The 15,471-nt window shown below is 54.5% G+C and overlaps 1 protein-coding gene across 10 annotated transcripts in view; it reads right to left on the bottom strand.

Annotated features, from left to right (window-relative positions):
* Nucleotides 1-15,471, bottom strand: part of Cux2 (cut like homeobox 2) — a 177,340-nt gene that overhangs the window by 3,026 nt on the left and 158,843 nt on the right. For 7 of the 10 annotated variants that reach the window (XM_057764408.1, XM_057764410.1, XM_057764411.1 and 4 more), the window contains 9 exons: nt 14,507-14,555; nt 14,312-14,432; nt 12,843-13,484; nt 12,124-12,225; nt 8,398-9,182; nt 7,739-7,910; nt 6,349-6,618; nt 4,367-4,555; nt 2,817-3,090 (listed from right to left, as the gene is read on the bottom strand). In XM_057764408.1, coding sequence (XP_057620391.1) covers nt 2,817-3,090; nt 4,367-4,555; nt 6,349-6,618; nt 7,739-7,910; nt 8,398-9,182; nt 12,124-12,225; nt 12,843-13,484; nt 14,312-14,432; nt 14,507-14,555 — 2,604 coding nt within the window. The remainder of the gene's footprint in view (nt 1-2,816; nt 3,091-4,366; nt 4,556-6,348; nt 6,619-7,738; nt 7,911-8,397; nt 9,183-12,123; nt 12,226-12,842; nt 13,485-14,311; nt 14,433-14,506; nt 14,556-15,471) is intronic. The other 3 variants (XM_057764409.1, XM_057764414.1, XM_057764415.1) reach the window with 3 other exon arrangements.

Below are 15,471 nucleotides of genomic sequence, written 5' to 3'. Positions count from 1 at the left end.
GAGACAAGGGTGAGGGTCTGGAGCTCGACAGGGGCTGCTGACCCCAGACTCAGCCCACAAGAACAGCGACCACCCTGAGCAACACCCGTGTCTACAGCTGTGCCTTCCAGTCCTGTTCTTTACAGCGTCCACTGTTCCTCCTTCCCACAGCAGCGGATCGGGCAGTGCCTGCCTCCCTCCCTTTAGTACCTGGGACAGAGGAGGTGCTGAGCAAACACCTGGTAATTAATGTTCCTCTCTGCGTCTATAGCTGAGACTTCTGTGTGTATGTGAGTGTGCACGGAGGCCCGAAGTCAACACTGGCTGATGTGTGGTTAGCTTTTACTGTCAAATTGACACAACCCCGAATTAACCTGGGAAGAGGCAACCTCATCTGAAGGACTGCCTTGATTGGACTGTCCCATGCCATGTTCGTGAGAGACTGTCTTGACTGTTAACTGACGTAGGAGGGCCCAGTCCACTGTGGGCGGCATCCCTAGGCTCTGCTCTGTATATATAAGCATGAGCCAGGGAGCAGCCATGTCAGCAGGCCAATACGCAGCTCCTCCCATGGGTTCTGCTTCAGTTCCTGCCTTGACCTCCCTCAATGATGGACCATGAACTGAGGTGTCAGCCAAATGACCCTTTCCTCCCCAAGACGTTTTCAGTCGGTGTTCTATCATAGCAATAAGAAAGGAAGAATAGGGAGGTAACTTCATCAATACTCATACATCTTATTTTATCTTCAATGTCTTAGGGAGCCATGGAGGTCAGAGGTCGGCCTGGTGTCTTTCTCACTCACTTAGCTTCTAAGACAGTCACTCTCTCGGTGAACTTGGTATTCACACTGGCTGGACTGATCGCCCAGTGAGCCCAGGAGCTTCCTGTCTCTTCCTCCCTAGCTTTGGGATCACAGGTGTTATGTGTCTTTTCTTTTTAAAGTTTTAAATTACATATATTTGTCCAGTGTGCATGCATACACTCTAGAGAGAAGTCAGAGAACACCTTGGGGGACTTGGCGCTCTCCTTTAGCCTTGTGGGTCCTGGGGATCAAGCTCAGGTTGTCAAAATCATCAGGAGGCGTGGGTGCCCTCTGAGCCCAGCTTGCTGGCCCAATGCATGGCTTTAAAAAAAGTGAGAGTTGGGGATCACAATCAGGTCTTCATGATCGTGCGGGCAAGCTCTCTTGTCGGCATTGCCCGGCCCCTTCTTTCTCTTGGTGTGTTTGGAACCCAGGGCCCTTCTTATGGAAAGCATGATTTTCTTTTCTTTTCTTCCGTTTTTGGAGACAGGGTCTCATTATACAGCCGTGGCTGGCTTGAAATTCACTATGTAGACCAGGCTGGCCTTGAACTCTCAGAGATCGCTCTTTTTTGCTTTTTGAGACAGGGTTTCTCTGTAGCTTTGGAGCCTGTCCTAGAACTAGCTCTTATAGATCAGGTTGGCCTCAAACTCACAGAGATCCGCCTGCCTCTGCCTCCCGAGTGCTAAGATTGAAGGCGTGCACCACCACCACCTGGCTGAGATCACTCTTATTTGTTCTTCAAAACCCACCTCAAATCATCATGACCTCTTCGTTCAAGTTTTCTGGAGACAAGATGCCCTCTTCCCTAAGCACCTGCCCATTCTCTCCTTCTCTTTGCCATATTAATCAGGCTGAAGTGAAATGACGTGGCCCATGATGTATATATGCTAATCAGGCTTTGAGCCCCTGATCTCTGGAGCCCAGCTCTCTGTGGATATGTTTTTAAAGAATGTGATGGATGATGTTAGAATGCTTGGTTCCTATGAGAAATGAGAAACAGAGCTGGTGTCTCCATTGCCACTCCGGAGGGGAGGAGAGAAAGCTGTTAGGACCCATGCCTCCTGCTGTGCTATAGTCTGGGTCTGCACTGGTTAGAAGCTCTACGTAGGGTGCTCACTCCCACAGTTCCTGATTGGCACTGGGGTCGGGGCAGGAGTGATGTGTCTCATCTTGTAGAATCATCACGAGACTCTGAGAGGTTGGTGACCTGCCAAAGGTCACACAGCTAAGGGGTGTGTGATGCCGACGTGTAGGCTAGGAAGAGGTGAATGTATATCTCACCCCTGCTAACCTTTTTCCTTCTTGGGGATCTTGGGACAGCTCTCTGCCCCAGAACGAATGGATAGACCCTTCCACAGTGCCACATGGATCCTGGCGACACTTCTTGTTCAGAGAGTGGGTAGGATCTCAGATATGATCCCTACAGTTTCCACCAAGCCTCCTTCAGGGGCTCCTAGGCCAGCCTCGGGAAACCATGTGGCCTCGCCAAAGCCACAGCACTTGGGACCTCTGAGATGGAAAGGACGGAAAGGAGCCACGCTTGGAGGAGCCACCACACCTGAGGCTGCAGTGGGGCAGGTGTTCCTTCAGCCTCACGAGTAAGAGAGACCACGAGATCCTAGTCAGCTCCAGCCGGAGACGCCTCAGGTCTGCTCCTGATCTATTCCTTACTAGAGGCCACTGCACAGAGTGGGTGTGACATTAGGGTCACTGTCAGTTCTGGATGTACCAGGCCTTTACATCAACACTGACAAGGGGGATACACTATAGTCTTGTTCACAGCTTACAACACAGGACTCAGGGGAGAGTTCAGGTCCCTCAGCTAGAGGTGACAGAGTTAGTGCATCTGGGAATCTAGAAACAGCTTTGCGATCCAGCGCAGCTCCCGGGCCCGGACAACCCTCAGGTGTTCCCATGAACCTCCTGGCCTTCCTTATGTCTGTCTGTATCCTGTGACCCTCTGTGTTACCATGACCTACTGGGTCCCTGTGTCTGTGTTCCCACGGCCCTCTCTCTGCCAATCTGTGACTACCTGTAGTTATGGAACCAGTTGATGACGGTGTTGGTCTTGAGGTTGAGCTGGAATGACAACAGCTCTATGGTCTGCTGCGAGGGATAGGGCTCCAGTTGGTAGGCCTTCCGCAGCGCTTCCTTCTCGGCGGGTGCCAGCACCACGCGTGGCTTCTTGGCCTGCGTGAGGCTCAGCTCCTGTGGCTGCTGACAGGGGCTGGGGCACTCGGAATGCGCAGCTGGTGACTCGCTGTCCGAGCCTGTGTTGATGAGCCCATAGCGGCGCTTCAGATAGGCTGGAGAGAGAGGGGCGGGTGAGGGGCCATTGCCACTTGGCAGGGATGGTAGATCTACAGGGTCAGTAGCCAGCCAGCCCAGCAGAGCCCTCCGTGTCCCCACTCCTGTCCTGTTCCTGCTCCCTTGGCTCTGCAGAGATGCTGGCCTGTCTCCTGTGCTTGTGAAGTTGGCCGCAGTTAGGGGGTATTCTCTAACACAGCCACTCCAGACCACGAAGGGGTGCCTGCAGTCAGAGGGTGCTCAAACCAGGGAGCTCTGTGGCCGGCAAGGCTGTTAGAAGTGCCACTAAGTTTCACAAGAGTTTGCTGTGTGAGGGGCCACTTTGAATAAGCCCTCTTACGGTAGGAGGCATGGTGACCTCACAACAAAACATGAGCAAAAGCTCTGCTGCGGTTTAGATCTAGAAGGTTCTCCAGAGGCGGCTGTGGGATGGTCCTTTATGCTGTGTGAAGATATGTCACTGTGACTGGTCAACAGTCAACAGCTAGGTAGGGTTTTTATGGCAGAGAGAATGCTGGGAAGAAGGCAGGGTTGCCAGCCAGTCACAGAGCAAACAGGATGGTTAATAGGAAGATGAGGTAATAAAGCCATGAGGCAGAAAGTAAACTAAGTTACAAGAGCTAGTTAGAAACAAGCCTACGCCATCGGCTGAGCTTTCATAATTAATACTAAGTCTCTATGTGGTTATATGGGAGCTGGCTGGCCGTACAGACTCGCTCTAAGAGGCTTAGGCCCACCTGAGCGATACTGGGAGGAGGAGTTGGGAACTTTAAGCAAAGGGGTCTAGCAGGAGTCTTTAGGTCCTTGGAGTCTTATTTTGACTTGAGACAAGGTCTCACACAATCCAGGCTGGCCTTGAACTCACTATGTAGCCTAGGATGACACTAAACTTCTGATCTTCCCACCTCTGCCTCCTGGATGGTGCTGAAATTATAGATGTGTGGTACCATGCCTGGTTTAGGCAGTGTTGGCGAATGAATCCAGGGCTTCATGAATGCTAGGTAAGCTCAGCAATGGTGACACTTTCCCAGCATGCCCTTGAAGGAACTACTGGGCCTGCTCTCTGTCTCATAGGCTAGGTAAGGGGCAGAGGATCGAGCTCATCTAGAGGAGAGAGAGGCCTGACAGGGAGCTGGGGACAGCGTGCTGCTGACATTGGCAAGACCACGTGCCATCTCTGGATGTATGGACGGCATGAGAGACACCACATGTGATTTTGGTAGGGGATTGCTGCCAGATGGGGATCTTCAGCGTATGGCAGGGACCTGGTCTCACCTTTCTTCTCCAGCTTCTTCATGTCCCGCAGCCTCTCCACGTTGTGGGGGTCGCTCAGCCACATCTGCATGCGCACGAAGGGCTCCCGGCCCTTCAAGCTCAGCTTGTGCCAGGGTTTGGGCCTCGACAGCAGGTCTGACACGGAGCCCTGTGTCAGCCCCAGGATGCTCTCACCAAACAACCGCTGCCCTGGAGACAGGGCAGAGGGCAATTGTCATCCTAGGTTAGGCACAGGGGCCCACTCCCAGGGGAGTCAGAGGAGGACCAGGCCAGGGAGGGTGGCCCAGCATTCTTTCTGCACAAGAGACTGGGGAGGTTTGGCACTGGGCAGTAACACTAAAACCGATTTTCTGTAGGATGGTTCTTCATTCCCATGGGCCCGCCCCTCCAAACTGCCAACACACACCCTGTATTGTACACAAGCTTGTACCCCACCCCCAGGATACCCTAGAGGATTCTATCCAAATTCCAAATGTGTTTGACCTCTGACCCATTAACTCTACCCCAGGATTAGCCTAGAGGGGCACCTGCTGAAGGTCACCAGGGTTATAGACTGTTTTTGGTGGGACGGGTGCCGGGATCAAACCACAGGCCCCATGCATGTCGGGCAAGCTCCGTGTTACCCGTTTCTGCCACCCCCGTCCCTTTCTAGCTTCTTGTGTGTTCTAAGAATCTTGCTTGGTAGCTCAAACTCGTGATCCTCTTGCCCCAGGCTCTCAAGTACTGATGACAGGGATGAAGGACACACCTGGCTCCAACTGTCTTCCTGTGGAGGCCACAGGTCAACCTTGGTTTTCCTCAATTGCTTTCTAAACCTCAGTTTTTGCAGACAGGATCTCTGACTGGCCCTGGAGCTCACCGTTTCCTGGCGTCTCTGCCCCAACGCTAACTCTGAGTTACAGGTTGCATCATCAGGTCCAGGTTTTTGTTCATTTGTTTTTATTTTTTATTTATGTGTCTGGGTGTTTTGCTTGCTTGTATGTCTGCACAACACTGCCTGTCTGATACCCTAGGAGGTCAGAAGAGGGCACTGGATTCCTGGAACTGGAGCTGTAGATAGTTGTGAGCTACACATGTGGGTGCTAGGAACTGAAAGAGCAGCCAGCGTCCTTAGCTACTGAACCATCTTTCCAGCCCCCATGCTTTTTAGTTAGTTTGTTTGTTTTTCAGACAGGGTTTCTCTGTGTAGCTCTGGCTGTCCTGAAACTCACTCTGTAGATCAGGCTGGCCTCGAACTCACAGAGATCCACCTGCCTCTGTATCCCGAGTGCTGTTAAAGGTGTGTGCCCCCACTGCTGGGCTAGCCTTTGTTACTGACTTTTAACTTTCTTCTTCTTTTTTTTTTTTTTTTTTGAGAAAAGGTCTCACTCTGTAGCCCAGGCAGGCTTTGATCTTGTGGCTATTCTCCTGCCTCAGCCTCCTACAGTGCTAGGACTACTGAATGAGTACTGTGCCCAGTTTGTGTTGGGTATTGGGACAACACTATCTTTCTCTCATAATAAAAACCATGGTGACAGTTGTTGGGCTTGCATGTGTCCCTGGTGGGTGGGGGACTGAGCTGGCATGCATCTCTGATTCAGAGGAACGAGTCACCCTGCTCCCTGGTCCCATGGACAGGCTTCATCATTGCTCCAGGGAATGGATTTTTTTTTTTTTTCAAGACATGGCTGTCCTGGAACTCACTGTGTAGCCCAGGCTCAACTCAGAGATCCTGTCTGCCTCTGCCTCCCAAGTAGTGGGATTAAAGGCTTGAGCTGACTGGGGTTTCTTAAGGCCTGCCGCAGGGCAGTTTTGAGAGCCAAGCTGTGCCACCTCCCTTTCGTTCCTCAGCCGGAGTCCTGGTCGGAGTCATGCGTCTCCCATGGGGTCCTGCATGCTCAGGGCTGGCTGGGAGCTCCAGGCTGGGAATCCCAGTGACACTTTGCTCCAAGTCCAGAAGAGCTAGTCTAGGGCTGCGGGCAGCACCCGGCCTCGCCACGTACCTAGGTTGTTGTCAGTGAGGACCTCCTTGACCCTCTTGGTGATGGAGTATGTGTCCAGCTCTGGGGACATGGCCACCATCTCCTGGATGCCCCCTGCAGCCTGGCTGCCTGAGAAGGGCTTCCCACCCAGGGAGGAGCTGGCCCGACCCTCAGGCTGCTGATTCTCTTTGCTGCTTTCCAGAGACAGGCCCAGGGGCTCCTGGGAAGTCTTTTCAGGCTCCGTGGGGCTTGGGGGAGGTGATGGTGAGGACCTCGGCTCAGTGGGACTGGCTGTAGGCAAGAGACAGTGCGGTGGTCACTGCCACTGGGCATGGCTGGGCAGGATGGCTTGTCAGAGCTGAGACTGGAAGCAAAGCATCTTCAGCCACTATAGTGCATCCCAGGAAGGGACTGTCCAGGGGCCTCATGCTACCTAGCTTTTCCTTTTTCTGTCGGGCTGGGAGTTGAACCAGAGCCTTGCTCATCCTAGGCAAATACTCTACTGGTGAACGGTAGTTCAACTCTTTTCAATAATTCCACTTGGAGATACGGGCCTTCATACGTGGCTAAAACTGGCCTTGAGCTCGCAATCCTCCTGTCTCTGCCCCAGAGTGCTGCTTGCCTGTCTGTCTGCCACCTGTCTGCAGCCTCTCTTGCCCATCAGTCTCTGTCAGATGTCTGTCTGTCACTTGCTTTGCCTGTCTGTCTGTCTACCAACAGCCTGTCCGTGTTTTGTAGCCACGAATTGACAGGAGAGCTCTAGTCCGATGGCTCAAGTGAAACCGTCACCTGGGATTCTGTCACCTAGCACTCGGTCCTGGTTTGTAGCCCTCTGGCAGTCCTGGTTATTTCTGTGACTCAAGGTGTGGCTTCCCTGGATCCCAACAGGTGGGGCTATCAAATCTGGGCTCTGGTCCTGGGCTTTTTTGCGGTCTCTGGAGCAGGTGAACCTTTCTGTCTGCAGCCACAAGTTCTGAAATGAGTGCACCTACAGAGCGCCAGGAGCCTTGCACACTGGCCCTGTGACTCTAGGCAACTCTCTGGGCCTCCATTTTCTTCCCCTGCTAAGTACAGGCTCCACCCTGCTGCTGCCCTCATTAGTGACCAGCTGACTGGCCCAGGCCTCTGCTAGGACAGACTGAAGAGCAACGCTGGGTCTCTAGGGAGCTGGTGAGTTTGATCCTGTGGCGGGAGGGAATACAGGGCTCCAGGGGCTTTGTCTGTCCCACCTGCTCTAAATTCTTGGGCCCAGGCCTTCAGCACTTACTTCTGCTGGGTAGAACAGAGGAGGGAAAGGGGGGCATGGGTTAGGAACACGTGTCCCAGGTGACAGCACTGGGGGCTGTAGAATGGTGTGGAGGATGGAGAGGGGGCAGAGGTGGGCCAGCAAGGCCCTGTGCCCTGTACTCACCCTGTGTGGTGCTGGGCTGCTGGGGTGGGGCCTGGCCCTGGCCCTGGCCCAGCTGGTCCGATAGCCACAGCTGCATGCGGATGAAGGGCTCTCGGCCCTTCTGGGTCAGTTTGCTCCATGGCTTCGGCCGTGACAGCATGTCGCTCACGCTGCCCTGGGACAGTCCCAGGACCTACAGGTGGAAGGCAGATTAGCAAATCCCGTATGTGGCCTTCCTGGCTGCTCCCAGGCCCTTCAGAACCTGCTCTCCACCCTCAGCAGGGCCCTGTGTACAGAACTCCCACGTGACCTTAAGGGTCACTGTTCCCCCACAGGATGCCACTTTGCGCCTCCCACTTAAGTCTTCTCTCCCAGCTCTGGTTTGTGACCCCTCTTGAACCTCTGCTATTTAAACCTGAGGTTCCAACACCAGGGACATTAAGGTATTGAACTGGGCTGAGTCCTTAATCTTCAGGGGCTGGACCATGGGACCTCCAGAGGAGTGTGGGAGGCAGGGGACTGGCTTTTACTTGGGTTAGTGTCCAGGGATGGCTAGATACCAGTCAGACATCTGACTGGGCTCCTGAGGAGTGGCTTCCTACCCGGGTCACCCTCCAGACTACAGATCTTAGGGCCAGTGGGCCTTATTTCTGGGTCCCCAGGTCCCCTGTGGTCCACACCTTCTCCCCAAAGATGCGCTGGCAGATGCCATTCTTGGCCAGCTTCTCCTTGACCTGTCGGGTCAGCTCCAGTGTGTCTACCTCCCGGTACATGTATAACTCGTACTGTTCAGGTGTCAGGGGCGGCACCGTGGGCTTGAGCGTGCGGGGCACATAGGCCGGGTAGTAGGGCAGCCGCCCGCCGCCCACCTCCGGGACCCCGGCCTCAGCCTTGAGCTCTCCCACCCTGGGGGGCTCATCCTCGCCCATGACTGCTTCGTCCTCAGGGGCGATGGCTGCCTCATCTCCACGGGGCCAGGCTCGCCCATTGGGCTGGCCAGAGTAGCTGGAGGAAGAGGAGGAGAGGGAAGGCGACACGGAGGCATATGGACGGCTGAGCAGGCCGCGGTCCGACGCCCAGTGGTGGTCAAAGTAGCCCGCATCGCCTATCTCGGACTTCACCTTACGGATGATCCGCTGCACAAACGCAGCCGGGGACAGGACCGCAAGTGGCGCCTGCGCACTGCTATTGCCGCTGCTACTGCTGCAGCCGCCACCGCCATCCTCCTGCTTCACGCAGGCCAGGGCCCCGTTCTGGCTCACAGTGGCCAGCGAGGACCGCTCCGGAGGAGAGGGAGGCACAGAGCGGCCCCTGGGTCCCGACTCCATCTCCAGCAGGGCCTGCTGCTGGGCTTGCATCTCACGGCGGGCTTGTTCCAGAATGTTCTTGATGGCGTCTTCCGAGGTGCTGGAGGAGGCTGTGCCGTTGGGGATGCTCACAGAAGCTGGGGAGTTCTTGGATTCACCTGTGGGGGAGGGTGACAGGGTGAACAAGGGCCCATTATCAGACCAAGTTGTGTTTATACCATATGAATGTGGGGGCAACCTCTGTATCCAACAGCGGGGAACTGGTCAGGCAGTAGTGCTCTGATGGAATATTAGGCAGGCATCTAAAAAATAATCAGATCGATAGTAAAATCTTAGAACATACAGGGAAAGTGAAGATGGAGCCAAGACGGTGTCCAAGGCAAAGCCCAAACCTAAACCATGCCTTTTATATGTGCCACGAGCCCACCGTGTACAAGTTCAAGGTTAAGAAAGAGAAAGACCGGATAATGAGCGATGGTGTGGACACGGTGCAACACAGCAGCGAAACGGGAGTTCCCTGCAAAGCCAGGCAGGAATCTTAGTGACACACCAGAACAGAAAACAAAGCTCTGGAAGGTGATCCACAGGCTGGGCATGGTGGCGCACACCTTTAATCCCAGTGCTCAGAGGTCAGCCTGGTCTACAGACAGCCAGGGTCACACAGAGAAATCCTGTGTCAGATTAAAATTAAAAAAAAAAAAATGATTGGAAGTGTAACATGTCTCCAAGAAGCACCAAGCAAGTAAGTTAAACAACACGATTTAGGGAAAAATCTTATTGAATGGCAAACACGATAAATTGATAGAAAAAGAAAAAACAGGTTGATGGCTATGGAGGGGAGGAGAGGAGAGGGAGGGCCGGGTCACAGGCACACAGACTCTCTAAGCTGGGTGGAGGCCATAGTTCCCAGAGGCTCAGTTGGCTACAGGAAATGAACACATACAAGAAGGAGAAGGCCACACAGGAAGTGAGCAGAGAGAACATCACAAACCAAGGGCAGATTCGTCTGTGCCCCAGGAACAGCAATTGATCAGGATATGACCAGGTGCTGTGTCTGGACCAGACAGGTCCCCACGACCTTCCTCTATGACCCTTCTGTGCCGTCTGCATCCTGGGGACACGGAGAGAAAACATTTCAAACAGGAAGGGATGACAACCCACATGACTTCAAAGAACCATCCAACTCAGGCCGAGTCGGTCTTTGGGATGGGAAGGCTTCCCCTCCCCTTCAGTTTTCAAGACAGGATCGCTCTGTGTAGCCCTGGCTGTCCTGGAGCTCACTCTGATCACAGAGATCCTCCTGTTTCTGCCTCCTGAGTGCTGGGATAAAAGGGATGCGCCACCACCGCCAAGCCAGCCTGTCCCTGTCATAAGCAGGTCGTATAAACGCCCTTCCCCCCCATTCTGGACGTTTCTTTTGGTTCTCTCAAGAAGACACCTGGAAGCCGGGCGGTGGTGGCGCACGCCTTTAATCCCAGCACTCGGGAGGCAGAGGCAGGCGGATCTCTGTGAGTTCGAGACCAGCCCGGTCTACAGAGCTAGTTCCAGGACAGGCTCCAAAGCCACAGAGAAACCCTGTCTCGAAAAACCAAAAAAAAAAAAAAAAAAAAAAAAAAGAAGACACCTGGAGCTAGCAGTGGACCAAGAACCCCTCCTCCTTGGCGAGGGCTAGTACTCTCTACTCGGTTCTTCCCAGCTGTTTGGGGCTTGTGGAGGTGGGAGTTGGGGGGTGTGCCCACCCTTGTGACTCAGTCTCTTGTCTCTGGCCCTGTTACCACGTGAACATTTTCTCGATCCTGTTGCTAACTTTAACACTGCAGTTAACACAGTTTAACACAGTCTGTCACCCAGACTGACTGGTGTGGCCTTGCTAAATCTCACCAGCATCTGTAGCCCTGTCTAGCAAGCAGTAGGAGCTATAAGATGTGTCATGAGTGACCATGAGGATTAGATAGTGGGGCAGTGCAGACAGCCCACCGGGCATGTGCCCTCAGTTGGGGACACATTTTCCATATATGGCTTTGCAGCCAGGACACTTGCACTGATCCTCCACCAGGGGGCAGGAGACACCGCACAGTGGGGTGGGAGCGCTGAACCTAGCATTGCAGGCAGCCAAGGATATACTGCGGGGTGCTAAGTGTGCAAGTTGGGCCTGAGGGCAGAAGCCCCCAAGTCAGTGGCAGGGATTCTACTGACTGCAGAATCACAAGGAAGAGGAAGATTTCTTTCTTTCTTTCTTTCTTTCTTTCTTTCTTTCTTTCTTTCTTTCTTCCTTCCTTCCTTCCTCCCTCCCTCCCTCCCTTCCCTCCCTTCCCCTCCTCTCCCCTCCCCTTCCCATTTTCTTTCCTTTTTCTTGTTTTTTTGAGACAGGGTTTCCTTCTGAAGCCCTGATTGTCCTGGAACTCGCTTTGTAGACCAGGCTGGCCTCGAACTCACAGAGATCTGCCTGCCTCTGCCTCCCAAGTGCTGGGATTAAAGGCATGCGCCACCACCTGGATGGAAGACGGTTGTGACTGTATTGCTCTGTCCATGTTCCTCTGTGTACCTGTACTCCCCTCACTGACCTCACTTGGTCCCCCCAAAAGCTTTCAGAAAAGGGGGCTAATACCATCCCCATCTTAAAGATGAGGAAACAGAGGCAGAGAGAGAGGCCAGGTTACTAGCCCGAGGTCACACAGCTAACCAGCTAATCACAGCACTGTTTAGTACTCAGTACTGTAGGACACAGTGGGAAGACCCCAGCCCATCTGAGTAAGGTGGGGGTTTCCTAGAGGAGGTGACACATCAGGAAGTGAATGGGAGTTGGTTATACGTCCTGGGTAGGGCGTAGTGTCAGGGTCTATAGGAGTCCTGGGAGACGTGTGGAAGGCATGAAGACTCTGCTCTGGAGGTCTTGCTAAACGGCTGGGATATTTTCTCAGGAGCAGTCGGGAGCTGAAGGAGATACCTGAACAGTGGCATGCCTGTGTTTGTGCTCCAGAAAGGTCCTCTGGCCCTTGGAATGCTCTGGGGTGACAGATGGAGGAGGCCCTGCCCCCTGCTCAGAGCAGCCTTGAGGTGTAGACAAGGGTCAGAGGTCATTGGTTAAGGCCTACTCACCTCCCTTCTGAGACTCAATTTCCTTCTTGGCCTGCTCCAGGATACTCTTGATGGCGTCGTCTGAGCCTGTCTCAGGTGTGCGGATTCTTGGGGTGATGCTGCCTGGGGGAGGCACGAAGGTGGCGGCTGTGGGGCCTGTAGGTATGGGGGGTCAGGCCCCAGAGGTGGGCAGGAGGGTGTGGACCAGGCTGTCCTTGGGAAGGGCAGTGGAGCTTACTCTATGGGACATACAATCGATGGCATAGTGACTCTGGGGCTGGAACCCAGGGCCTTGGGAATGAGCCATGTGCCCAGCCGGACTTCGGCTTAACAGTAACAGACCATGACGATGACGGCAACAGCTAACACTTTTCTTTTTTTTAAGATGGGGTCTCTCTGTGCAGCTTTTGCTGTTCTGGAACTCACAGAGATCCACCTGCCTCTGTCTCCTGAGTGCTGGGATCAAAGGCGTGCGCCTGACCAGTTTCCACTACTTGAGCAGCTCTGCCATCCTGGCGTTCTGGGTCCTTTTAGCCCCTCTCCAGAGAGCTGATAGATGGGGAAGTTGGGGAACTGGCCTAGAGCCCAGGCTGAGCTGGGGGGGGGGGTGACCCAGTGAAGGAGGGAGTGAGGTCATACATCTTTCCCTCAAAAGGGGGAAATTGAGGCACAGGGCAGCGGCTCACCTACCCCGGGTTACACATGGCGCTGGACGGTGGTGGGGCTGCTTCATGGCTCACCTCGCTGCCGCACCTGGATGGTGCGCAGGGCCAGCACATTCTGCTCATCTGACAGGAACTGCTTCATCTTGATGAAGGGCTCCTTACCCTTCACCGTGAGCTTGCGCCAGGGCTTGGGCCGTGCCAGGATCTCACTCACCGAGCCTTGTGACAGTCCCAGCACATAGTGACCGAACACACGTTGGCCAATGTTGTGCTTCAGCAGCTGTTCCTTCACCTGGAAGGCGATCTCCGCCGTGTCCAGCTGCTCCTCCTCTGGCCCAGCCCCGTCCACAGGCTCTGGGGCCCCAGTGGGCTCAGGGCCGAGTGCCGAGGTGGCGGGAGCCGTTGGAGGCTTGGCACCACCATAGAAGGCAGGTGGGCATGCCAGCAGATTGCCCGCTTCCCCTTTGAAGGCAGCCGGGCCCATTATGTTCTTGGGCAGCAGTGGGTCCCCAGCCAGCCTCTCCCCGGATGCCAGGCTGGGGAAGGGGGACAGTGAGAAAGTCCTTGGCCCATCAGGACCCAGGCTGGAGCCCAGCAGGGGCTGCCCAGGGCTTGGGGACAGTGGGTCTTCCAGGCCTGGCGGAGGTGGAAGCTGAGGGTAGGGGGGCTCCGTGCCCAGTGAACTCTTGATAGAGTCATCCTCCGAGGGGTCCTCCTCTAGAACACCAGGAGGGATGCACAGACAGACAGTGGGACAAAGAGGTGATGGTAATGGAGGAGAGGGATATGCAGAGGCAAGAGACATGGTTAGAGTGACGGAGAGCGAGGGGACAGAGATGGGTTCAGAGAGCGGGGACAGGAAATATGGGGTAATAGAGGGACAGAGAGAAGGAAAGGCTATAGACCTCAGAGATAATAAACACCCAAGCTGGCTGTTTCCCCTCCATTCTCAAATCCTACCTCCTCGGACCCCCTTCACATGCCGGTTTATGGGCACCCTCTGCTGCCATTGGGAAGATTACCCTAGCAAGCAGGGATGGGCTCCCTGTCACACAGGTGTCACACAGGTGTCACACAGGTGTCACACAGGTGTCACACAGGTGTCACACAGGTGTCCTATGATCACTCAGGTCACCAGCACTTTCAGTTTAGAAGTGAAGGGATGACTAATGCCCCTGCTGTGTTCTTGGGGAGGGTCACAAGGTTAAAAGGTCACTGAGCCACTTGTGGGGAGAAGGCAGTTTTAAGCTGTGCGCCATTCCTTGAGGGCTGGCTGTGGGGTGGGGTACAGACACCTTCCCATCCTGACTTCTTATTAAAGCCCAGCTGGACTCAGGGTCAAGGGAGGTCATCGGGAGCCTTGGGACTCCCTAGCACTTTGGATATGAGGAAGCACCGCACAGCAGGCATTCATCTCCTGCGCTTGGTCTTGGATCTCCTGCCTCATAGACAGCAGTGGCCCTGGGGAGGGGATTAAACAGTCCAGGGGCATCCCTGCCCAGACCCCAGCCCAGGTGGCCCTCAGAGTGTCCCTTGTCCCCTACCAGGGCTGGCCAGCAGTGCTGGCTTCTCCATCAGGAACTTCTGGCTGGGAAAGAACGCCTCCTTGGCCATGTGCAATGGGTCGTCTGGCTTGGTCAGGGCCTGAGGAGACAGGAAGCAAGGCTGAGACGGCATGGTTGGTGCGGGCTCGGGGGCAGCTGGCTTCTGGGGACAGGGATGGAGGCGGGGACATGTACCTGCGGGAGGCTGCAGGTGCTGGAGGCCAGCTTCATGGCTCTCAGGATGCTGCCAGAGAAAGTGAAGAGGCCTGGGGTCAGCGCCCCAGCAGGAGGGGAGGCCTCAAGCGGGGTGCTGTCTATACCTTTGCTACTAGACTCTTCCCAGGTAACCTTGGGTCTGTGGGTCTCAGGTAGCCCAGGCTAGCTTCAAACTCATTATGTAGCTGAGGCTGGCCTTGAAATCCTGATCCTCCTGCCTCCACCTCTCAGGGGCTGGGATTACAGGTTTACAGTACTATCAACCTCTCTCCCCCTTTCTCCTAGCTTTCTCTTGCTTCCCACCCCTTCTTCTCCATTCCTTTGTGGTTCTAGGGAAGGGACCCAGGGCCTCTTGCATGCCTCACAAATCCTCTGCCATTGGGCTACCCAGCCTTGTGCTTTTAGCAAACAAGGATGGAAACAATAGACTACATTGTTTTTCAGAAAGCGAAAATTGGATTTGCCTTGGGCTGTATGCTGAGCACCGAAGCAGCTCCACGGGAATGGAGGGATGTGCAGCCACTGGGCTAGGGGTCACGGGAGAAGAGAGGATGAAGTCACAGGAGGCTGAGCCTGGCTTCCATACTGGGGGCTTAGGCATCTGACCCGGGGGACACCAAGGGTCAACTGTCTACTGCAAACTATGACAAGGTAACTATCTCCACATCTTCACAGAACAGGATGAGGCTAGTTTCTCTGTCAACGTGATACAGGCCAGAGTCATTGGAGAGGGAACCCTTAACTGAGAAAATGTCTCTGTGAGATTGGCCTTTAGGCTGTGGGAGTGTTTCCTTGATTAGTGATTGGTGTGGGAAGGAAAGCCCTTCTATAAGCAAAGTGGTCCTTGGTACTCTAAGAAAGCAGGCTGAGCAAGCCAGGAAGCAGCATCCTCCATGGCCTTTGCTTCAGCTCCTGCTTCCTGCCCTGGCCTCCCCTGATGATGG

This window comes from Chionomys nivalis, chromosome 3, assembly GCF_950005125.1.
Source record: "Chionomys nivalis chromosome 3, mChiNiv1.1, whole genome shotgun sequence".
NCBI lineage: Eukaryota > Metazoa > Chordata > Mammalia > Rodentia > Cricetidae > Chionomys > Chionomys nivalis.
Note: the sequence above shows the minus strand (reverse complement) of the source record. Positions and strands in the feature narration are given on the sequence as shown.